Below are 17437 nucleotides of genomic sequence, written 5' to 3' on the forward strand. Positions count from 1 at the left end.
GAGGCAGGAGAATGGCATGAACCCGGGAGGCAGAGCTTGCAGTGAGCCGAGATCGTGCCACCGCACTACAGCCTGGGCGACAGAGCGAGACTCTGTCTCAAAACACAAAACAAAACAAAAAGGGAGGTGCCTGTGCAGCAGGATGGTTCTGGGCCTGAAGAAGGTGGGCCCAGGCCTAGCCCAACCCAAGTGGACTCTCTGGGTCTCACACTGAGTTCTGGGCTCCCAATGGGAGAGGCGATTGGTGGCTGTCGAGGGCCACCTGGCATGTGGGTCTGCACTCACCCTGCCTTGCCCCACTCAATTGGTGGATCTGGGGTCCTCCTGGGGGTCAGGTCCGGGTCCTACAGACCTTGCCGCCCACTGGGGGTGGCTGAGTATGCCAAGAGCAGGTGCATGAGTGAATTCCAGCTGGGAGTGTGGACGCCTGGATGCCGCTCAGGGAGTGATCGAGTGTTTCTCGGTGCAGATCAATGTGGGTGTTGGCACGTGTGTGTGTTGTGGCTGTGTGGTGTGTGTGTGGCCCTGTGTCTGGTGTGGGTGAGAGGTCAGAGTGTGACATGGGACGGGGTGCTGGTGCCTGTGCATGGCTGGGAGCGCAGTGTGCAAGTCATATGCGTGTTCCTGTACCAGGTGTGGCCCCGTGTGTCTGTGTCCACAACTCTGGGGTGTTTGTGTCTCCCCATGGTGCTGTACTTGTGGCTGCCTGGCCGGGTGGGAAAGTGCCTTCTTCTGCCCCCCGCGACAAGGGCGTCCTATGGACGCGGTCAGCCGTGTGCGTTTGCGTGTGCTCGATATGTGGCATGCGGTGTCCGGTGCCTGAGCCGAGGCTCTGCCTACATTTCTGGTGCCAACACCTTGGCCTATCCGTTTGTCATTCTGTCTGTGCCCTGCTGGCCCCGTGCCCCCTCCAGCTCCAGGTAGATGGGCAGGGTGCGGGCAGCCAGCCCAGGTGGCCCCTCTGTGTCTCTGCTCTGTAGGCTAACCTGGCCGTGTGGCTGTCCATGATCGGCCTGGCCCAGTACTACAAGGTGTTGGTGGACAATGGCTATGAGAACATCGATTTCATTACTGACATCACCTGGGAGGACCTGCAGGAGATCGGCATCACCAAGCTGGGTGAGGCCCCAGCCCCAGCCCCTGCCCTCAGCTCCCAGCCCCAGCCCCAGCCCCAGCCCCCAGCCCCCAGCCCCCAGCCCAGCCCAGCCCTGCCCCTAGCCCAGCCCCTTCCCTCTGCTTCCTGGTCCACCTGACCTGCCCCCTGCGCCCCACTCAGGACACCAGAAGAAGCTGATGCTGGCTGTGAGGAAGCTGGCAGAGCTGCAGAAGGCTGAATATGCCAAGTATGAGGGGGGCCCCCTGCGCCGGAAGGCGCCCCAGTCACTTGAAGTGATGGCCATTGAGTCTCCGCCCCCGCCTGAGCCCACACCGGCCGACTGCCAGTCCCCTAAAATGACCACCTTCCAGGACAGCGAGCTCAGTGATGAGCTGCAGGCTGCCATGACTGGCCCAGCTGAGGTGGGGACCACCGCTGAGAAGCCCTCCAGCCATCTGCCACCCGCCCCGAGGGCCACCACACGGCAGGAGTCCAGCCTGAGTGGTCGGGCACGGCACATGAGCAGCTCACAGGAGCTGCTGGGCGACGGGCCCCCTGGGCCCAGCAGCCCCATGTCTCGAAGCCAGGAGTACCTGCTGGATGAAGGCCCGGCTCCCGGCACCCCCCCCAAGGAGGCCCGGCCAAGCCGCCACGGTCACAGCGTCAAGAGGGCCAGCGTGCCCCCTGTGCCTGGCAAGCCACGGCAGGTCCTCCCACCAGGCACCAGCCACTTCACGCCCCCCCAGACTCCCACCAAAACCCGACCAGGCTCTCCCCAGGCCCTTGGGGGACCTCATGGTCCAGCCCCAGCTACGGCCAAGGTGAAGCCTACCCCGCAGCTGCTGCCGCCAACAGAGCGCCCCATGTCACCCCGCTCCCTGCCTCAGTCACCCACGCACCGCGGCTTTGCCTATGTGCTGCCCCAGCCTGTGGAGGGCGAAGTGGGGCCAGCTGCCCCGGGGCCTGCGCCCCCACCTGTGCCGACCGCTGTGCCCACACTGTGCCTGCCCCCCGAGGCTGACGCAGAGCCAGGGCGGCCCAAGAAGCGAGCCCACAGCCTGAATCGCTACGCAGCGTCCGACAGCGAGCCGGAGCGGGATGAGCTGCTGGTGCCTACTGCTGCAGGTCCCTATGCCACGGTCCAGCGGCGCGTGGGCCGCAGCCACTCAGTGAGGGCGCCCGCAGGTGCCGACAAGAATGTCAACCGCAGCCAGTCCTTTGCTGTGCGGCCCCGAAAGAAGGGGCCCCCGCCGCCCCCACCCAAGCGCTCCAGCTCAGCCCTGGCCAGTGCCAACCTGGTGGATGAGCCGGTGCCGGACGCCGAGCCTGAAGATGGCCTGCTGGGGGTCCGGGCACAGTGCCGGCGGGCCAGTGACCTGGCCGGCAGCGTGGACACAGGCAGTGCTGGCAGTGTGAAGAGCATTGCGGCCATGCTGGAGCTGTCCTCCATTGGGGGTGGGGGCCGTGCTGCCCGCAGGCCTCCCGAGGGCCACCCCACTCCCCGCCCTGCCAGCCCAGAGCCGGGCCGCGTGGCCACCGTGCTGGCCTCAGTGAAACACAAAGAGGCCATCGGGCCTGGTGGGGAGGTGGTGAACCGGCGCCGCACGCTCAGCGGGCCAGTCACTGGACTTCTGGCCACTGCCCGTCGGGGGCCTGGGGAGTCGGCAGACCCAGGGCTCTTTGTGGAGGATGGCACTGGCCGGCAGCGGCCTCGGGGTCCCTCCAAGGGCGAGGCAGGTGTTGAGGGCCCGCCCTTAGCCAGGGTGGAGGCCAGCGCCACACTCAAGAGGCGCATCCGGGCCAAGCAGAACCAGCAGGAGAACGTCAAGTTCATCCTGACAGAGTCTGACACGGTGAAGCGCCGGCCCAAGGCCAAGGAGCGGGAGGCCGGGCCTGAGCCACCACCACCACTGTCCGTGTACCAGAATGGCACTGGCACCGTGCGCCGCCGACCGGCCTCGGAGCAGGCTGGGCCTCCGGAGCTGCCCCCACCGCCCCCACCTGCCGAACCCCCGCCCACTGACCTGGCGCACCTACCCCCACTACCCCCGCCCGAGGGCGAAGCCCGGAAGCCGGCCAAGCCGCCTGTCTCTCCCAAGCCAGTCCTGACGCAGCCCATGCCCAAGATCCAGGGCTCGCCCACACCCACCTCCAAGAAGGTGCCACTGCCAGGCCCTGGCAGCCCAGGTAGGTGCATGGGGCCAGCCAGGGTGGGGTGAGGGGGCGGCAGGACTCTGCTCCACCTCTCTACTCGGTGGTCTGAGGGGTTTTCCTTTTCTTGGGTTTGATGGAAGCCCAGGTGGGGTGGGAACGTGTCCCCACACCCTCTCATCCATCCAGGGTAAGGTGAGCAGGGTCCTTTCTGGTCCGCTGGGGCGGCAGCGGCGCGAGGAGGCCGCGGGAGGCCGGGGCAGGGGGCCCGGCGGCGGGGTTCGTGTCCACTCGGTGCCAGCGTGGTCCTTCCCACAGAGGTGAAGCGCGCCCACGGCACGCCGCCGCCCGTGTCTCCCAAGCCGCCGCCGCCGCCCACGGCGCCCAAGCCCGCCAAGGCGGCCGCGGCGCTGCCTTCGGGCAGCGCCGGCCCTTCGCCCGCACCCTCGCCCGTGCGCCAGCCGCCTGCCGCCCTCGCCAAGCCGCCCGGTACGCCGCCCTCGCTGGGTGCCAGTCCTGTCAAGCCCCCGTCCCCCGGCGCGCCCGCGCTGCACGTGCCCGCCAAGCCCCCACGCGCTGCCGCCGCCGCCGCCGCGCCCCCCGCCCCGACCGAAGGCGCCTCGCCCGGGGACAGCGCCCGGCAGAAGCTGGAGGAGACGAGCGCATGCTTGGCCGCGGCGCTGCAGGCGGTGGAGGAGAAAATCCGGCAGGAGGACGCGCAGGGCCCGCGGTAGGTGCGGGGCGGGGCTGGCGGGCGGAGGGCGGGGCTCAGCGGAGATGGGCGGGGCTTGGTAGAGGTGAGCGTGGCGTGAGCGGGGCTCAGCAGGGACAGGGGCGGTGTCAGTGGGGCTCGGTCGAGGTCATCGTGCGGTAGGCGGAGCCCGACGGAGATGCGGGCTGTGGGCGTGTCCTGACCGAGGTGGGCGTGGCCAGGCCCACCCCGCCCGCTCACGCCCCGCACCCCGCGGCCCGCAGCGACTCGGCGGCGGAAAAGAGCACGGGCAGCATCCTGGACGACATCGGCAGCATGTTCGACGACCTGGCCGACCAGCTGGACGCCATGCTGGAGTGAGCGCCGCCTCACCGGGCCCGCCTGCGCCGCCCGGGCCCTCCCCGCACACTGACCTATACCTCAGGATGGGCGCGTCTGGGTGCGGCGCGAGCGGCCGGGCAGGGTCCCGCACAAGCACAACTCCGGCCCTTGGGGTCGGGCCGGGGCGCCCAGCGGGGACCGCCTGGCCGGGGGCTCCAAGGGCTCTGGGCAGACCCAGTGCCCACACGTCCTCCCCACTTGCTGCTCCCCGTGCAATACTTGCTGGGCCTCCTGCCTGTGCGGAAGGGGAGGGCGCCCCGGGACCAGGGATGGGGCAGCGCACAGGCCCGGGCCCAGCACAGAACTGCCCATCGGGACGCCCGGTCAGCCGCTCAGGCGCAGCACAAGGGACAGGGGACCAGGGTCAGGGCCCCCCTGTCCCACCGCACCCCCAGAATATAAGCTATCAAGAGTATTAATTTATTGGGAATGAGCTGAGGCGGATTTCCCCAGAGAAACAAAAAGGTATAACTTTAACAAATATATATTTAAAGAAAGAAATATTATTGATTCTATAGAAAACCATTTACCAACTAAAAGGACACGAGTCCAGCTCCGGACAAAAGCTGTTAAGAGGACCAGGCTGTCTGCCTGCGGTCCTTCCTCCCTCCGGCCAGAGTGGAGGCCCCAGGCCGCTAGCACAGGTGGAAGGCTGGGGCCCCGGGGCGGGTGCTCTGGCGGGGGCTCCTCCGCGCTTCTCTCCTAAGTTCTCTGCGCCCCAAGAACTCGAGGTTGTGCCTTGCTCTTGGCGGCCATGTCCTCCTCCTGGCGTGGCTGTATCGGGGCGCGGGTGGGTGTGGTGAATGTGGGTGTGTCAGTGTGGCGGCCACGTGGAAGCACGGCACGTAGCAGGCCAGGCCAGGGGCTTGCAGCTCCTCTGAGGGCGTGCCTGGCCTCCTCCGGGGCCTGTGCAGGCAGCCCGTCCACCCCGCCGGAGTTCCCACGGACGCTTCTGCTCATGGTCCAAGGCTGTGTCGTGTGGTCATTCTCACCCTCCCTTTTCCTCTCTGTCCCTGCTCCCTCCAAGAAGTACTGACTGGTCTCTATCGTGTTTGCTGATCCACAGTGTTGGGCACAACTTTGACGTTTCTTAAAAAAGAAAAATTCAAAAAATGCCGAGAACCAGCGATTGTGGTGTGGGGCGGGCGGAGGCAGCTGGCGGAGGTGGTGTCCGTGCGTGCAGGGCCCCTTTCTGCTGTCTCACCCCGTGTTTCCCTGTAAGTGGACGTGCCCAGCTGTCCCCCCAGGCCTCTCCTCAGTGGGCGGCCCAGGCTGGGCTCCAGCAGGCAGGGAGGGGAGGTTTGGGCAAGGCGCTGCCGTTGGCTGTCAATAAACAGCAGGACACAGAAGTGCCTGGCTCACTTTTTGGGGGCACGTGTTGGGGGAGATGGGTCTGAAGGCCAGCAGCTCGGGTGTGACAAGTTGCCTCCTAGCAGGGAGGCCCCAGAGTGGGCTGAAGTCCTGGGGTCCACCAGAGGAAACCGCCCCATGCCCCCCACTCACAGCAGCCAGTGCCTATGCACACCAACCTCAAGGCCACACACAGCCCCCTTGTCCCGAGGAGCTGTCCCCACTCACAGCCACAGTCTGTGGAGTGTTTATTTCCACCAAGAAGTAACCAAATCTACATACAGTCTAAAAACAGTAGAAAAGGTGAGTAAAAAGGCCCTCGCTCCATCTAGGGTGGGGATGGAGGGTGGGCCAGGGCAAGCGTCGTACCTGGCACCCAGAGAGAGGGGCTGGGCGGCGAGGACAGTGCCGAGTAGAGGGAGGCTTGCCGAGCATGGGGCAGGGAGGGCACTGCCCGGCTGCCAAAGCCTGTCCACCTGTGCCCACAGGGCAGGCAGAAACCCCGAGACCACCCCATGTGGCCAGCCTGGCTCAGACAGGTCCAGGGCTGGTCCAGGGGAAGCCATGGCCTGGCCTGGATCCTGTTAGCAAGTCCAAACCTGCAGAGAAAGGGCTGCTTCACCAAGGTGTCCTGCGGCCGGCCGCCCTGCCCCAACCACACCTGTCACACCTACCCTCCACCACCTCATGCTGGGGCTGCCAGCTCCTCATTCCCACCCCCGCTCCATCCCGTGCAGCCCCTTTGGCCCGAGCCGTGGGCACTGACCTTCACAGTGCTATCCACAGCCCCTGAGAAGAGTCGGCCCCGGGACACGGCCAGCGCGGTGACGCTGCCCTGGTGACGCAGCAGGGTCTGCGTGCAGATCATGTTGTCCATACTCCAGACCTGGGGGCACATGGGACATGAGGGCCCGCTAGAGCTCAGCTGCCCACCCTCTGAGCCTCCTGCCACCGCTGGGCCTGCACGCACCCTGAGGGACCGGTCGTAGGATGCACTGAAGACTTTGGTCTGGTCTGGTGTCGAGATGACTGCCAGGGCATACACAGTGCCCACATGGCCTGTGAGGGTCCGCACCTGCTCCTTGGACTCAATGTCCCACACCTGGGAGGGGTGGGCACAGGCAGGTCAAAGACACTGAGCAAGGCAGGGGAGATGGGGCCACAGTCTGGCCCTACACCCAGACGCCCAGGCCTTACGTGGATGAGGTTCTCGTAGGTGCCACAGACAATGTGGTGATTTGTCACAGCAATGGAGTAGACGCTGCCGCCAGACGTCTGCAGGACGTGGATGCAGTCGAGGGTTCGGATGTCCCAGATCTATAAGTAATCGTGGGCCACTTGGTCCCAGGCCAGGTGCTTCACCCCCAGGGCCCCTGCACCCCCAGGGCTTCAGCACCACTGGGCAGCCCACCCACCCAGCCAGGGCATGTGCGAAGGTAGGAACAGGGCAGATGGAGCCCCGGGTGCTGGTCTGGGAAGTGCTGGTAGGGGACAAGGTCCTGTGGCCACCAGGTATGCCCAGGTGCACCTTGATTGTCTGGTAGGAGCCGCTGTACAGGTAGCTCTGGGCAGCCACCAGGGCCCGCACCCAGTGGTTGAGGCCTGTGAGCTCCTTCTTCAACTTCAACTCAGTGCCCACGATGTCCCAGACCTGCAGGGATGGCTACAATTGTGGGCTGGGCGGGCAAGGGACAGCTCAGTGACTCACACACGCAGGCACACCCTCCACCCATACCTTGATGGCCTTCAGGGAGCCGCTGAAGAGCATATTGTGTGAGGAGACCAGTGTGCACACTGGGTTGTCGTGGGCCCGGATGGTGTTCACCTTCTGCAGGTTCTGGATGTCCCACACCTGATTGGGGAAGGACCGGAAGCCTCAGGGCACCAAGCCCTGTCACCTGGAGTCTGGAATCCAGAGCCCAGATAGGGAGAGACACCTCCCTAGGGCACCTACATACTGAGGCAGGCCTGGGCTGCCTCCTGCCCACCCGCCTGTAGGCCCCACTCACAATGATTGTGCAGTCTGCAGAGCCACTGTAGAGTTTGCACCTGGGGAAGCAGAGACAATGTGTCAAGGTGGGAGAAGCTGTGTCCCTGCTGACACCGCCCTGGCAGGGCCCAAGGTCCATGCCAACCATGAGGAACCAGCAGCGTGGCCCAGGGCCAAGGCCACTGCTGTGTCCCTAAGCTCCAGCCTATTTTCCAGTCTCCACAAGGGAACCTTGGAAGGGGTGAGCCAGCCTGATGCCTGCCTGGAAAGCATTTGACAGCAAGCCGGGAGGTAATTACCCGCCCGTTAGCACTGAGTCAATCCCAGGGCCGGCTGCTGGCAGTCAAGCTGCCGCCTCCTGAAAGTGAGCATCTCTCACGCACACGCTTCCTCGCTCGCTCCCACAAAGCCTCACGACAGGAGACAGGAGGCAGGTAGGCCACCTGGAGGCAAGAAGGTGGCCAAGGTAGTTGCTCCGTGGTCCCTATGCCCTGGGCTCTGACTGCAGGCTGAGGAGAGCTGAGCTCCTGCCTTTACTCCCTAAGGTCCCCCCATCTTCTGGTTGCACGAGGAGCACCGGGGCCAGGACAAGGTTCTGCTGGGAGGCTGGCTACGCCAGTTGTTGGGAACACACAACTTCGGAGATGGTGCAGGCCACACGAGGGCCCACACACTGCTGCCCAGGGAGCCAGTGCTGCTCCGGGTGGAGGGCGCCTACAGGTGGGGCACACACATAGCTACACAGGCTCGAGCTCATGGCTCACGGCCCACGGAGTAGCAGCACCACATCTCCTGACCTGGGAGTCACTGGTCACACACGTGCCTGGACTCACCCCTGGATGCAGAGAGCCAGCACGATGCCATCATGGCCCTCCAGTGTCTTCTGGCACTTGTAGGTGGTACATGTATCCCACACCTGCAGAGACCAGGGCCACAGTGGGTCCCAGCAAGGTCAGCCCAGTGCCAAGGGGCAGCATGACAGGAATGAGTAAGGGAGCCCCGCCCATGGGAGAAAGCCCCGCCCATGAGAAGGTCGCACCCATAGGCAGGCTGGCAGTGCCAGGCATGCAGTAGTGCCCAACCCATCCAGGCTGCAGAGACTGAGGTAGGACTCCGCCTACCTTGATGGTCTTGTCAGAGGAGCCGCTGAAGAGCAGGTCACCCATGGAGTAGACGCAGAGACACCACACAGGGCCCTGGTGGCCCACAAAGGTCCCTTTGCATTTGAAGATCTGCTGAGGGTCGTAGGCTGCAGAGACGGGAGCAGTGAGTGAGGGCCCCGTAGGGGTCCGGGGGGAGGGCAGGTGGGAGCCGCGGCGGGCCCATACTCACAGCCTAGGATGCCCATGTTCAGCCGCGCGTTGATGTGGGACAGCTCGTCCTGCAGGGCCAAGGGCAGGGCAGAGGGCAGGTGGGCAGGGCTGCTGTGGGGCCAGTGCAGCCTCTCTGCCCCTGCTGCCCTGGGCCAGGGGTGAGTAGGGGCGACAGAAGCCCCTGCCACACACAGACCCCTGATCTTGACTAGTGGAGCCAAGGCCAGGGGAGGCCTCCCTGCCAGGGCCACCAGCCTCCCTGGGTCTCACAACCCAGCCCCTGCAGCCCCACCCACTCACATTTAACATGGATGCGTCCCGCCGGAACTCCATGAGGTCCTCGCTAAGCTTGCTCTGGTTTTCATCCAGGACGTCTGAGGAGCAGGAGGAGAGGGGGTGTCACTGGTGCCCGGAGCAGTGGCCACGCCCCCACCTGTCCCAGTGCCCACCCTCACCAAACTTGAGCTCCAGGCTCTTCTCTAGCTGGTCGATCTTCTCCGAGAGCTTGCCCAGCATGGAGCGCAGGAAGGCGATCTCCTGGTCCTTCTGCGCCAGCGCCACGTGCATCTCGTGGAAGCGGTCGTCCGTCTGCTGCAGAAACTCCTTCAGGCCCTCGAAGCGGCAAGTCTCCAGGTGGGTCTCGTAAGTGTCCTGGTTCCCGATGAACGTGCACCTGCGGGGACAGGACAGCTGCCTACCTGCCTGTCTAGTGGGTCCCTGCTGGTGCCTCCCTATCCCCAAGAATCCCCCTCGAATGCTCCAGCCCTGTGGCCACTGCACCCCAGGTCCAGCTGCCCCTCCTCCCCACCCAGCTACCCCTGGGCAGCTTCACAAGTGAGGTCCCATCACGTCACCTCTGCACAGCTCTTTAAGGGTTCCTCCCTCCCTGAGGATAAAACCCACGCCCCTCGGCAGCCTCCCTGCCCTGAAGAACTGGGCTCCTGCCTCTCCTCCCACCCCCACCTCCCTCTCCAGAACTCTCAAGCCCAGCATTTGTTCAACTCGGCCCATGCCTGGCGGGCTGCAGGAGCGTCCATGCCCACCTTCCCGGACGCCCCCGGCTCCTCCTCTGTGTTTCCAGGGCCTTGGGCCTCTGCTGGGCTCCTGGGCCTCAGAGAGGATTACAGACCCCGGTGTGGTCCCAGCTCCGACCCACCTCCCCAGGACCAGCAAGCAGGCGGTTCTTAGTGGAGCCTGTGGAGGGACTGCGTCCGCCCCCGCCCGCCCCCCACTCACCCGTACTTGGAGTGGGGACATTTGATGTGCTCACACTCCTTGAGGTGGGCCTCCAGGTTCATCTTGAGCAGTGGGGGGCAGCTGGGGTTGTTGGGGCACCGCACAGGCCTGTAGTCACAGCTGCCCTCGTGGTCCCTGTGCCAGGGTGGGATGTGGGGAGGCCTGAGCCAAAGCCGAGAGGCAGCCCCCAGGGAGGCAAAGGTGCCCAGGGAGGGGCACTTACTTCCGGGCGCTGAGCTTGATGGTGAAGGGGCACCCTCGGGGGTCCACCTCAAAGATGGGGGGCTTCCCGCCGCCCGCTGCCCGGCAGCCGTGCCGGCAGTGGATGAAGAGCTCCCCGATCTGCTCGGCCACCGCGATGTTGTTCACCACCACGGTCAGTTTGACATTGTCCACAGGACACTTTTCTGGGGGAGGAGGGCGTACTGACCCCCACAGCCTGCCTGGAACATGCTCCCTCACCGGGGTGGGCATGAGCCTCTAACGGGGGTCAGATCTCCTGTCCGTCTGCCCCTCTGGAGGCATGCAACATGGGAACGGGGGCACAGGTGGGCCACCAAGAAGGAGCAGCAGGTGGTGAGGAAGTGTCACCTGTGATACTCTCAGTTGTGCCCGGAAAAGTGTGGGGTGGGGCCGAGAGGGCAGAGGGCAGAGTGTGGACAGGCAGGCAGGAGCGGGCGCCATGTGGGAGGACGACAGCCTCACCCGTGAGAAAGGCCTCCCCAGAGGGTGCCCACTCTGACCTGGGGAGCCTCGGCCCACGCCTGCTGTGGGGTCTCTGAGTCTGGACACACTAGAATTTGGGGTGTCCCCACTCTGTTCATGGAGGGCCTGAGCCTCAGCCTGAGCATCCCAAGGACTGCTGCAGCCCCATCCCACCCCCAGCAGAGGCCAAACAGGCCTGGTCGCTGTGCGGGGGACAAGGGAGAAACTGCCCGTCTCTGCTCAGCAGCCAGGGGCACGGTCAGTGCCAGGCCTCGGCTGGGGCACGAGCCTACCTGACTTCAAGGCACATCTTCTACAGAACGTGTGCTGTGGAGGCAAAGGGCGGACTTGAGGGCAGCCACAGGGTTCTCTTTTTCCCAAGTCCACGGCCATGGCAGCCACAGGCCTCACTGCACCCCAATCCCAGTGCCGGCAGACCAGGCCTCGACCGAGGCCAGGGACCAGCAGCCCCGGCCCCTGAGAGGCCTGGGGTCTTGTGGGGGCCTCCGGCAGCATGGGGGCTGGGAAGGGGAGCCGACTCACCCCACACGTGGTAATCACGGGGTCTTTGAAGACACTGCAGCAGAGCTGACAGCACAGCTTCACCGAGGGCTGCTCTGCAAACACCAGTGGCTCCTGGAACCAAGCGTGAAAGGCAGGCAATGGCGGGAGGCCACCCTCAGCCCCACCACCACCCAGGCACCCAGGTACTCTAGCTCCAGGCCTGGCTATCCTCTGAGGACGGGGGCACGTCCTGAGAGAGGCCTGCTTAGAGCTGGGGGCTTGATCGGGGTCCAAGAGGGAAAGCGAGGTCTGTGGCCCCAGAGGCAGGGCCCAGCCCAGGAGGATGAGTCCAGCTACCCAGTATTGGCCGCCCTCGCCTGCCTCCTTCCTGGGGTGAGACTGGAAAGGGCCCCGCCGGAGCCCCGTGCTTCCCACTGCCAGTTCCCGGGCAGCCCTGAGAAAGGGGAGTGGGGCACATGCCCAGGGGACTCAGCCTGGCCCCTCGAGTCCCCACCACGGACCAAGCACTGCGGTTCCTGTCAGGCTCCAGCCGCCCTCCCTGTGAGCTGGGCTGGCATGGCGGAGGGGACGGTGCCTCCGTGCTACCGCTGCAGTGACAGCCCTGGAAGCCGCTCTGCGCTGAGTCCCCCACACCTACCGGCTCCTCCTCCTCCTCGGGCAGTGAGAATGTGGAGCGCAGGGACATGCTGGACTCTGAGTGCAGGGAGCGGACGGAGATGGCAGAGTCAGAGCGGCGGGGAGTGCTGATGGGGGGCTGCGCGGAGAGAGAGGCGCCTGTCAGGGGGGTTCCGCACGGGGTCAGAGCCTCGGGGAGGACAGGAACCAGCCCGGCGGAAACAGGAGGGTAGCAGCACCCCTGGGGCCACCCCGGTCACTGCGGGCACTCTCCTCGTCCACAGGGGCCGTGGGTGGGTGTGGGGAGCTGATGCAGCCCAGGTCCCCGCCTGCCCGCCTGGGCGGCCTGGGCCGGGGTGCTGGGCTGCCCGCTCACGCCTGCCACCTCTCTTTGTGTAAACGGAGAGACTTCCTGCTATTCAATTCCACATACCCGGGCGGCTTCCTGCTTCCCGTGAGGGAATGTGGACTGTGAGGGGGCACCTCCACCAGCCAATCCCGGGCAGCCGAGGCCGTGACCGCAGGATGGAAGGGCCAGGAAGGCTGGCAGGGAGCGGCGGCTGGGTTCCAGGTGCCCCCCGGGCCTGGCTGCTTGTCTGGCCTTGCTGGTGGGGTACACCAGGCCCAGCTGGGAGGCTCAGAGGGAAGGCAGGGCCAGGCCCCCACAGAACCTCAGCTGAGCTTCCCGAGGGCAGGAGTGAGGGACACAGGTGCCTGCCTCTGCCTGAGCTACCGACAAGGGAGTGTGGGGGAGGGGCAGACACCGTCCCTTCCTCCCCTCTAGCCTGGAAATCTCCAGGAGTTTCCGAGAGCCACGCTGCCCAAGGTTCCTCTCCTGGAGCTCTGACTGCAGAGGGGCCCAGCCCCAGCGGACGGCCACCTGGGGCCCTGCTGCTGCTCTGCTGAGCCTCTGGCCCCTTTGCCAGCAGCCCTGGGTATGAAACCCACAGAGCACGGGGCAGAGCCAGTCCCAAGGCCAGCAGAGGGGGCATTGTGTCCCGTGTGCCCACCTCCCTTCAGGTCCCAAGGGCCCATCTGCATGGAAACAGCACGTGGAGAGCAGCAGGGAGTCAGAGGAAGTGAGTCATAAGGCCCCATGGCAGCAGGGAGAGCCCCAGAGGTGAGAGCAGAGCAGTAGCTGGCACAGGACCCACTTTCCCCGGCCTGCCCACTGCTACCCCAGAGTCTCCCACCCTCCTGGGCATGGGGGCTAACGGCGGCCAGGCCTGGGGGGCAGGGGAAAGGGCAGGAGGGGGACTCCCTGTGTGGGCCTAAGGGCATACCCGCCCCTCTTTAAAGCCATGGTGACCCATGGGGATAGCAGGTGATTATGGGAACCACAAGCATGGTAGATGCGTGGCCTTCGGGTTGTGGAGACTGAAGCAGGCAGGGGCCCAGACATACCCAACGCGCCCTCGGCCTAGCACTCAGCACATGGGTGTGTTTGTTCAATGAATTAAAAACTTCTTTTCTGGCCGAGAAAGGTGGCTCACGCCTGTAATCCCAGCGCTTTGGAAGTCCAAAGTGGGCAGATCACTTGAGGCCAGGAGTTTGAGACCAGCCTGGCCAACGTGGTGAAAACCCATCTCTACTAAAAATACAAAAATTAGCTGGGCATGGTAGCACGGATGTGTAATCCCAGCTACTCGGGAGACTGAGGCAGGAGAATGGCTTGAACCCAGGAGGGAGAGGTTGCAGTTGAGCTGAGACTGCACCACTGCACTCCAGCATGGGTGACAAAACGAGATTTCATCTCAACAAACAAACATACAAACAAATAAATGAAACAAAATCTTTTCTTCTTACTGTTAGAAATGAAAAAAGAAGGCTGGGGGCGGTGGCTCATGCCTATAATCCCAGCACTTTGGGAGGCCGAGGGGGGTGGATCACCTGAGGTCGGGAGTTTGAGACCAGCCTGACCAACATGGAGAAACCCTGTCTCTACTAAAAATTCAAAATTAGCCGGCAGTGGTGGTGCATGCCTGTAACCCCAGCTACTCGAGAGGCTAAGGCCAGAGAGTCACTTAAACCTGGGAGGCGGAGGTTGCAGTGAGCCGAGATTACACCACTGCACTTCCGTCTGGACAATAAGAGTGGAAGTCCGTCTCAAAAAAAATAAAAAGAAATGAAAAAGGAAAAGGCCTCGGTCCCAAGAGGGCCAGTAGGGCCACCACACCTGGTGTCCAAGGCACTGGAGAGAGGCAGCTGCCAGGGAGGCCCCACATGCTCCCACCCCCCGCTAGGCTGGTCCTTCATGCCCAGGGCAGAGTTGGCCTCTGTTCCCTGGGTAGACCCAGAGCCCAGCAATGAGTGCCATTGACCAGGATGGCAGGGAATGACCACTGAGACCCTGGCCCCAGGGCTCAGGTACCAGCAGCCAGCCCCCGACTGACCTGAACCTTTCTGCCCCCACACAGCCAGCAACAGGGAATTATCTGGCTCCCCCAGCACTTGGCGCAGGTTCCGCAGCCCCCACCCCATTCCCTCTGGTGTCCCCCCAGCTTAGGTCCACACACCTTTCCTCTCCCTCCTCTCATCAGGACCCTTCCTCAAACCCTGCCTGGACCCAGCAACCCCGCTCGTTCCCTATCCAGCAGCAACGCAACCTTTCAGAGCATATGTTTTATTGTGTTATCCTGATCGAACCTTCTGTGGCTTCCACCTCCCTTAAGATAGAGCCAGATATGCCTCGTTCTGGCCTGCAGGTGCCGTGCCATCAGGCCCCGCTGCCCTCACTGGCTGCCCCTGCCACCCACAGTCCAGCCACAGGAGCCTCCTTTCTCACAGACTTGCCATGCATGCTGAGGCCTCAGGGTACCCACAGGGGCCGTTCCTGTCCTTGCCTCACCAGCTCACTGTCAGCTCCTCCCGGGACCGGGTCCCCCAGGAGGGAGGGTGGGGGGAGGCTGAGGCGCACACGGGCTCCTGCGGGGTGGGGACCTACCATGCTGTCCTCCTCGTCCCGCGGGGAGTAGGCAAGAGTGCTAGAGGAGGAGGGTGTCCTGCAGTGCTGCTTGTAGGTGCTGGTCCCATCAGCTGCAAGGCAAGAGGGCTGGTGCCTGAGTGGGGGCTCCCTCAGCAGATGCGAGGAGGTGGGGCCCGTGCTCACAGCCCTCCCCAGGGCCAGGCAGGCAGGAAAGTGTGCAGGGATGGCGCCGGGGAAGCTTGGGTTCCCTCTCAAGGTCAAAGCAGTGCGAGGAGCGTGGACACTGGGCTCAGTCTACATCTGGACAGTCCGAGTGCTGAGTCCAGCAGCCCCAGCCCCAGCCCTGCCTACCCCAGGCAGGGTCTTCTTTCAGGGCCTCTACAAGCTCCCCAGCAGCCCAGCCTGAGCCAGCTGAGGCCCACGGCCAACACGCAGCCATCACTCTGAAGGCCGCCTGGCAGTAGCTGGGGATGCCGTTTGATGTGCCTCTTGAGGCGCCTCTGCCAGGTGAGTTCCCTGACAGCCTCCACTCACAGAGGGGGAAGCTGAGGCCGAGGTGTGGGGCTGGGATGTGGAAGGGCCAGGACCACATCCGGGTGTCCCCAGCACAGCCAGGACCAGGAAGTGGCCCCAGCCTTGGTGGCCTCCTCTGAGGCAGGAGCTGAAGTGCCCTCCCTCCTCCTGCCTGCACGTCACCCCAGTGTGGCCAGGGCCAGAGGGCAGGGCTGCCCTGGGAAGGGCCGGTCAGTCCACGTGGGAGCCAGAGAGAGCCACCTCCTGGACTCAGGGCCAGCTAGGCTCGGATGTCACAAACAGTGCTGGGCTCAAAATTGAGGCCTCAACAGGCTGCCGTGTGACTGGGCCTCGGTTTCCCCATCTGTCACGAGGGGCCAGGTGAGGCACCTGGGGGCTCCCTGCCTGGCTCTGCCCATCCCTGCTGCCGAGGGGCCAGGCACACAGCCGTGCCCTGCCCCATCCTGGGCACCTTCTGCCATGTGACAGGGGCCATGGGGCTTCTAAGGGTAGATGAAAAGGCACCATTTTTTGTGGGGGTGGGATTAGGGATGATATTTATTTTTTCCTCCAAAAGAACCATCCAAGAAAAAAAAAAAAGAGGGCCCCTGGAAAGCCCCTGAGGGGATCACCGGCAGCAAAGAGGCGCTGCTGTGAGCAGGTGTCCTTGGCGGCCCTGTAACCCCATGGCCAGGTTTATCAGAGCAGTTAAAACACTAACTAGCAGCTGGTGTGCTTCTACAAAGGGCAGAGTGCCAGCAAGGAGAGAGAACAAAGTGGTCCCAGAGCCCCCGCCCCGAACGAGGGTCCCTGGCCCTGCACCTCGGGAAGAAGGTGCCGCCACTTCCTCACGGTCTCCCTGAGCACGGTGCTTGCGTTCAACGCACAGCACTCTGGTTCTTAGGGTTTAGGGCTGAGAAGCGGCAAGGAAGCTTCAGGTTTCCATTGTGTACCCCGCCCAGTGGTCATGTGCAGGTGAAGATTTATTGGGTTTGGCACGGTGGCTCACGCGTGTAATTCCAGCACTTTGGGAGGCCGAGGCAGGAGGATCACTTGAGCCCAGGAATTTGAGACCATCCTGGGCAACGTGGTGAGACCTCATCTCTACCAAACATAAAAAAAAAATTAGCCAGGTGTGGTGGTGCCTGTGGTCCCAACTTCCTGGGAGGCTGAGGTAGGAGGACTTATCCCAGGAGGTGCAGGTTGCAGTGAGCCGAGATTGTACCACTGTACTCCAACCTGGGTGACAGAGTGACACTCGTCTCAAAAAAACAAACAAACCAGACCTATGGACCTCTTCCACTCTCTCTCTCTTTTCCTATTAATATTTTACAACCGCAGCACTGGTACTGAAGCCCTAGGCCCAAACTCGAGAGAGGACCTCCGGGCACACAGGACCCTTCAGAGACTGGCCAGAAGCCTGAGACTGGGGACAAGCTGGGGGTCACTATGACAAGGGACAGGGCTGTGTGGTGGGGCTGGAGATGTCAGGGCAGCCTCCTGAGAGGGGATGAAGAGGGTAGGGAGAGAAGGCACAGCACAGGCACCAAGGCGCAAGGAGCAGGACACCCGACTCCTGTCCAGCAGGGAGGCCCGAGGCTGAGAGGCTGTGAGGACAGAGGCTGGGATGTGAGGCTGCCCACACCCAGCACTGGCACGCAACACCGGCTCACCAGGAAGTGCCCTTCAGTCCTTAGCAGGGTGGGTGTGGGGGTGCCCCAGTTATTCCCAGCCTGGGGTGGCCTCGGCTTAAGGGCTCACCTTTTGTGATGGTGGTGACGGCCGAAAAGGCGGGTCCGAAGGTCGTTTCCATTCTGGTCTAGAGGGAGGATGGAGGAGACCTGGGCTCATTCCCGGACACAAGGGGGACATGCACATGTGGAGCCCACTCCCACGCCTAACACGCGACTGGGCCAGGCCACGC

The 17437-nt window shown here is 63.9% G+C and overlaps 2 protein-coding genes across 6 annotated transcripts in view; one reads left to right on the forward strand and one right to left on the reverse strand.

The window, feature by feature from the left end:
* Positions 1-142: 142 nt before the first annotated feature.
* On the forward strand, positions 143-5689 carry CASKIN1 (CASK interacting protein 1). The gene is made up of 5 exons (XM_023189190.1): positions 143-163; positions 981-1119; positions 1277-3283; positions 3566-3977; positions 4223-5689. Exons 1-5 carry the CDS (start codon positions 143-145, stop codon positions 4317-4319), a joined length of 2676 nt encoding a protein of 891 aa, XP_023044958.1. The 3' UTR covers positions 4320-5689.
* TRAF7 (TNF receptor associated factor 7) overlaps positions 4745-17437 on the reverse strand; it is a 21066-nt gene continuing 8373 nt past the window's right edge. For 2 of the 5 annotated variants that reach the window (XM_023189135.2, XM_023189136.3), the window contains exons 2-20: positions 17275-17332; positions 15019-15110; positions 12097-12213; positions 11478-11570; positions 11228-11261; positions 10453-10636; positions 10230-10364; positions 9449-9666; positions 9294-9367; positions 9013-9061; positions 8802-8929; positions 8514-8596; positions 7700-7739; positions 7426-7542; positions 7219-7341; positions 6888-7007; positions 6661-6792; positions 6457-6576; positions 4747-6289 (exon numbers count right to left, since the gene is read on the reverse strand). In XM_023189135.2, coding sequence (XP_023044903.1) covers positions 6275-6289; positions 6457-6576; positions 6661-6792; positions 6888-7007; positions 7219-7341; positions 7426-7542; positions 7700-7739; positions 8514-8596; positions 8802-8929; positions 9013-9061; positions 9294-9367; positions 9449-9666; positions 10230-10364; positions 10453-10636; positions 11228-11261; positions 11478-11570; positions 12097-12213; positions 15019-15110; positions 17275-17326 — 1926 coding nt within the window. In that variant the 5' untranslated portion in view covers positions 17327-17332 and the 3' untranslated portion in view covers positions 4747-6274. Of the gene's footprint in view, positions 6290-6456; positions 6577-6660; positions 6793-6887; positions 7008-7218; positions 7342-7425; positions 7543-7699; positions 7740-8513; positions 8597-8801; positions 8930-9012; positions 9062-9293; positions 9368-9448; positions 9667-10229; positions 10365-10452; positions 10637-11227; positions 11262-11477; positions 11571-12096; positions 12214-15018; positions 15111-17274; positions 17333-17437 lie in introns of all 5 variants that reach the window. The other 3 variants (XM_023189133.2, XM_023189134.2, XM_023189137.3) reach the window with 3 other exon arrangements.

This window comes from Piliocolobus tephrosceles, chromosome 17 (genome assembly GCF_002776525.5).
Source record: "Piliocolobus tephrosceles isolate RC106 chromosome 17, ASM277652v3, whole genome shotgun sequence".
NCBI lineage: Eukaryota > Metazoa > Chordata > Mammalia > Primates > Cercopithecidae > Piliocolobus > Piliocolobus tephrosceles.